The following is a 5878-nucleotide window of genomic DNA, read 5'->3' on the forward strand; positions in this document are numbered from 1 at the left end:
TATATATCATATTTTTCTATCGTAATTAACTTAATATATTCTAAAATCATTATAGGTATGTTTGCTAAATGTCAGCTGTTAAAAAAATTGTATAACTAGTAGTGGATAGCTATTTAAAAGGGAACAAAATTATTTAAATAATATGTTTAATACTGTAATAAAGCTTTATTATATATTATAAAGAAAATCTATTGGGGATATGTTATCATTGGTAGTTAATTATAACTTCAAGCCTGAGAACGGACAAAGTATTTGCATAATTGAGGTATGAAATACACAAAGTTCTTCTTTTATGCCTTTATTATATTCCTATGTCGGCTGTTATTCAATTGTCACAGTATATTATCACAAAATTAGTCATTCTGTTTAAACTTCTGGTATGAATATTAGTCATGCCTACATGATAAAATCAACTCATGTGAAAGCGATACCCTATAATCTAAACAAGAATACGCCTCGCATAATTATTCACAATAATAATGTATATGTTGATGAAGTATTGCCAAATTTTACAATGAAATTAATGTTTACAACAAAATAGTACAGCAAACAATAATTTGTGTCATTTATTGACATTTTGTATCAACAATTTGAATTGTCAACATTCGAGAGTTTCAAGTCGAAAGTACAATATCGCAATTCGAGAATCGATCTTGTCTGGTCGATAAACTAACAGGTGACGACATCGTTGTCACTCTCATCATTTCATAATACGCCATTTTCTTTGTGTGCAGCATTCGAGCAGAAAGGTTTATCATCGCATTTTCATTGGAATTGACGGTATCTCCTTTGGTAATTATTATTTATGAATTATTACGATCTTCGACTAGTTCATCCGACGCCAAGTACGTGTGTGTTTTATTTGTAGACACTTGCCAAGAATACGAAAACTTGGCATTTATTAAGTAGTGTCTTGACAGGTTTGAAGCTTCGTAGTTATAATTGGGATTGGTTTATAATTTTCTACTCTACTCTCGTTATCTTAAAATAATACCATTCGATTTCGCATTGTAAGTATTTTTGTTAATCATCTAATAAGGAAGACGGCGATGCCTTTTAGTAATATTTTCGAAATGTTACTGTCGTAGAAATGGTTTTTTTTAAAGACAAAGTACGTGCGTCATTTATTAGAGAGTAGTTTTCCAGTTCACTTATAATGATGATTCATTAGAAAATAGTAGTCAGTGCATGAAAATATTGCAGTATCTCAGTGCAGCATTGTAATTTACATTTATTATTCTTTGCTCGATACCTCTAAGTTTTTTGAGTTCACTTTTGTAGAGGTAATTTTGATTTTCACCATTCCTTTATATTGGACTAAGTAATAAATGCGAAAGTAGATTATACATTGACATCTAATTTGGCTTAGTTAAATGTGAAATATATTTTGTAATGTTGAAAGTTTTATTTGTACTTTTCTCTTGCTTCCTTTTAAATTGACTATTCATTGTATTCAAATCTACTTATGTACATAATATATATAAGTTATAGCTGCATAAGATATTGTGTTCTCTTATTAAGAATGTGTTAGCTATATGTTTTAACTTCTTAATGAGTATTTAGATTCTTCCTTGGTAACTGTCATGGTTATTTTTTATTGTTATCGAACATTCCAATTGTTTTAGATTAATATTATCTGCTTGTTTTTGTATGTAATTTGATCGGTCAAATGGTAGACATTATTAATTAGTCAAGGTTAAGGTAACAGGATAAAGTTTAGACGAAGTAAAACAGGGTAACATAGTAATGCATAAAATCTAATCACATTATAGAGCTTATCTTGAGCTGCTTTGAAATCCTATTTTGGTAGTGTAGTGAACATGTTTCACTTGCTGTAAATAGCAGCATAGAACTTTATATCGTGCAATCAAAGATACGTTTAACAGAAATTTATTTATCTTTTAGTTAAGGACGTAAAATGGCTTCCCGCAAAAAAGTACTGCTCAAGGTCATTATTTTGGGAGACTCGGGAGTTGGCAAAACCTCTCTGATGAATCAGTATGTTAATAAAAAATTCAGTAATCAATACAAAGCCACTATCGGTGCTGACTTCCTTACGAAGGAAGTGATGGTTGATGACAGGATAGTCACCATGCAGGTAATATTTTATTTATTACTTTCTAAGTTGTAAAGTCTATTTCAATTTTAATTCTTTATAAAAGCGATATACCAATTTGCTTATTTTTTCAATAGATTTGGGATACAGCAGGCCAGGAAAGGTTTCAATCTCTGGGAGTTGCTTTTTACAGAGGCGCAGATTGTTGCGTCCTAGTATTCGATGTTGCGGCGCCTAATACCTTCAAGTCTTTAGATTCCTGGAGAGATGAATTTCTTATCCAAGCGTCGCCGCGGGATCCTGACAACTTCCCGTTCGTCGTGCTCGGCAATAAAGTTGACCTTGAAAACAGAGCAGTAGGTTCACCAAACGAAGCAACATACCATTAAAATGCCCCAATAACGTTCTACTTTAATTAACTAGAATTATTCTTCCAGGTATCCAGCAAGCGGGCACAACAGTGGTGCCAATTGAAGAACAACATACCGTATTTCGAAACTAGCGCAAAAGAGGCTATTAATGTCGAGCAGGCTTTTCAAACGATAGCGAAGAACGCTTTAGCGCAAGAGAGTGAGGTAATTTAAAATAAAATGATTTAAAGATCTGTCATTATTAATAACTGCCGCGATCTTCAATCAATTGTATTCTATCTTTCAGGTGGAGCTATACAACGAATTTCCCGATCAGATCAAATTGACTAACGACCAAAGGAGTAACGGCAAAGGAGATTCTTGTGCCTGTTAAGGTCGCCAAGCAGAGGAATCTCGAGCGCGCACGAAAACAAAGAAAAGAAAATAAGACACGCAGGTCAGATTGCACGCTCCACGAGAATCTGCGCGACAGGATTGACTGGAAGTCTCAATTTATAGTCCAAAAGAGCATCTCTCGCTTCTTTTTTCTTACTTCTTCATGTGGAGCAGTCTCAGATGACGATTCTGAAGAACAAAAAAATTAGAGACAAATCTTTGTCCTCCAATACTCTATTCAGCAGCAACATCCAGTCAGCTAACTCGAAGAAAAAAGAAGCCGCTAAGAGGCGCCACCAGCGCAATTTGGAGAACGCGCGCGTCACCTTTTTTTAAAGAAAGTTGAAAAATGTACAATTTGTTAGTTGAGATTTATCATACGATTTTCTCGGTAACGACGCATTGCGCAACCTTGTTTCCATCTGAGAGATTAACTCACGCTCGATTGTCGTGCGCATGCGCAGTTGTCTCTGCTCTTTGTCCGCTACGATCGGGGACTACGTAGATCAAGTTCTTAAGTATCGACTTTGTTGCTCATTAACATCTCAATATTCTTTACACTCATTTTTTCTTTTGTAAATTGGTAAATTACGGCGAGACGTACGGATTCGTCTTCTGCGATTGCGCAGTCGCCGCGTCGCACGTACATTTGTTATTGGTCGCTTGTATTTTCCTGCATTTCACAATTAATGTCGTCCTTCGATATGCAGTTTCAGAAGACCCGGCATGTAATTAAGGCATATAGAGTTAAGGTCGCGTGAGCGTTTCGATCGGACAGTGTTTAGTACCCAGATAGTAACAGGTATTCGATTTTAAAACCTGGATAATAGATAGTCGTGCTTGTCCTTTTAATCGTCTTGATAAAAATTACTCAGACGAAAATTTAATCATACTCCTGTCCAATAACCGTATCGATCTTGCCGATCTTGCCAATCGTGTCGCTATGTGAGATAAATCTTTATTTATATTGGTAAAATATATTTAGCGAAATATGTTACGTCGATAACAGTCAATGTCACTCGAAGAATTTAGCACGGTGTTAGCGGTGACATTTTTTTTACAGTACGTATATTTATGCGAAAATGCATTAACACGTTGACTGCCAAACTACGAGGTAACTGGTAGTTGGGTTAATTCTGAAAAATACCGTGGCAGTAAACGTGTTAATGGACATTTGCTATTGGTGGAATCGATCATGTCTTGACATTATAATTTTCTGAGTGAATTTCACTTACAGTGACAAGTTGTATAATATTCTTTAAAGAGAGAAATTTCAATCGAATTTCTTAGATATTGTCAAGTGTTGCTGTTACTGGCAAACGAATCATAATTTATATCAGGTCCGCGTGGAAATTATGAATGAACGCGCGTTACTCCATAAGTAATGATAATTGCGCATGCGCACTATCGATTTTTATAAACTGCAATTAAGTAAATTCGCCAAATTTCGTTTCCTTATGGTTCATAGAAACCCAAAAAAATTAATTTCTCTGCTTGTCTCCCCTTTCTCTATATCCATTCTAAATTTCTGAAACGAACTGTTGTCCTTTTTTTTTTCAAATTGCATAATGCTTTTCGATACGGCAATTTTTATGCTATGTCAAACCCTCGTCCCTAGCTCTGTACCTCCTCTCCATATTCTCAAATAGTAGAAAATCTTTCATACGAGGCATATTAGTTTTTTAAAAATGAATTTTTCATTATGCCAATTTGCTAACTATGCGTCTATCCGGTGCGGGGTCACTGAAGTACGATTGATTTGTGCGTGGGAAAGACGGGAGAACAAATAAAAATGAATTCGTTCTTCATTAATAAAAATTAGAGACTTGTATTACTGACCTTATTACGTAAATGCGTGAGTAAGTGAAAACTGTTGACGGTTAATGTTCATTGTATGTAATTTTCTAAACATCCCGTGTCCGGATCAGTGCTTTTATTTCTTAAAAAATACTTGTTTATACAAAAATTTGCATACAATTGTGGAGTTTAGGAAAGGTAAAGAAACGCATCGTTGACGCAAGGGTGCGTGTGTTAAATTGCTTTATTATGAATTCACAGTAAAGAAAAAAAAAAAAAAAATTAAATTAAATGGAATAGATATATATGTATATTTATATATATACAGATGTAGCACATGCAATATATATATAAATATATACGGGTGCGTACACGGTTATTCGGGACTATTGAACCACCTGAAGATGGTTCTGTTCATTTGATTTCTAATAAATCCTATGGCAGAACCATCTTCAGGCTTTGCAATTGTCCTGAATAACCGTGAATGATGATCATGACGAATGCGATTATGATAAATGTAATTTTAACGAAATATGTTATTATAATGAAACTATTATTGCTACTCTTAGGTTTAAGTGAACAAAAAAAAAATACACAAAAATGAAAGAAATACATTATTTGGGAAATTGTCGAGAGTGCTGTTTTTCATTGGTTCTGGAATTGTGCAGTCTCTGTTCTCGATGGCTGAATGTTTATAATCATTAATGAAAATTGTAGATAGAAAAGTAATTAACATAGGAATGTCGCATATCGATCAAACGAATGTTATCGAACTGATTTATAAAGAAAACCAAGATAAATGAAAAATCGCTGCGCAGAAATTTATTTACGATTGTTTAAATCATTTGACTTTAGGAGTTGCTCGGGCTGGGAGCGTTCATTCTTTCAACAGCCGATTTTCTATACTGTTCTCATGGATGGTTTCGTGTTATCTATTCCTTTCTTTATCTCTCCTTTAACTATTTACTTCCTTTTCGACTTTCTTTATTAATTTCTTCATTTAATTGTTCTTTAATTCATTATTAATTTATTTCTCTTTTAATTAATTCCTTCTTCACCTCATTACTCCTCGTCTTCTGTATTTCTTTTTCATTACCTTCCTTCTTTATTTTCTTATTTCAGTCTTACCCTCTACTTCTATTCTTTACTTTCCACTGTTGCACTTGTTTATTTCTGTATCTCGTCTTTACTGTTATATACTACGTTCCCTATTTTTTCTTGGTCGGGTTGAGTATATTCCGTCAGGTAGTACCATGAGGGTATTAGCCCTGTTGGAGTA

The 5878-nt window shown here is 34.0% G+C and overlaps 1 protein-coding gene across 1 annotated transcript; it reads left to right on the forward strand.

Moving 5' to 3' along the window:
• The first annotated feature begins 648 nt into the window (after positions 1 to 648).
• LOC107270386 (ras-related protein rab7) lies at positions 649 to 5230 on the forward strand. Its single transcript, XM_015745346.2, has 5 exons — positions 649 to 792; positions 1906 to 2098; positions 2194 to 2412; positions 2494 to 2631; positions 2714 to 5230. The coding sequence occupies exons 2-5, from the start codon at positions 1919 to 1921 to the stop codon at positions 2798 to 2800; spliced, it is 624 nt and encodes a 207-aa protein (XP_015600832.1). The 5' UTR covers positions 649 to 792; positions 1906 to 1918; the 3' UTR covers positions 2801 to 5230.
• The last annotated feature ends 648 nt before the right edge of the window (positions 5231 to 5878 follow it).

Source organism: Cephus cinctus, unplaced genomic scaffold (genome assembly GCF_000341935.2).
Source record: "Cephus cinctus unplaced genomic scaffold, Ccin1 Ccin1_scaffold0745, whole genome shotgun sequence".
Lineage (NCBI taxonomy): Eukaryota > Metazoa > Arthropoda > Insecta > Hymenoptera > Cephidae > Cephus > Cephus cinctus.

What these genes read in the sequence shown, in the direction of transcription:
- LOC107270386 (XM_015745346.2), top strand. Translation starts at nt 1,919, where the DNA reads ATGGCTTCCCGCAAAAAAGTACTGCTCAAGGTCATTATTTTGGGAGAC. An exon ending in ACAGGATAGTCACCATGCAG is followed by an intron (nt 2,099 to 2,193) that starts GTAATATTTTAT and finishes TTTTTTCAATAG; the next exon opens with ATTTGGGATACAGCAGGCCA. An exon ending in TTGACCTTGAAAACAGAGCA is followed by an intron (nt 2,413 to 2,493) that starts GTAGGTTCACCA and finishes TTATTCTTCCAG; the next exon opens with GTATCCAGCAAGCGGGCACA.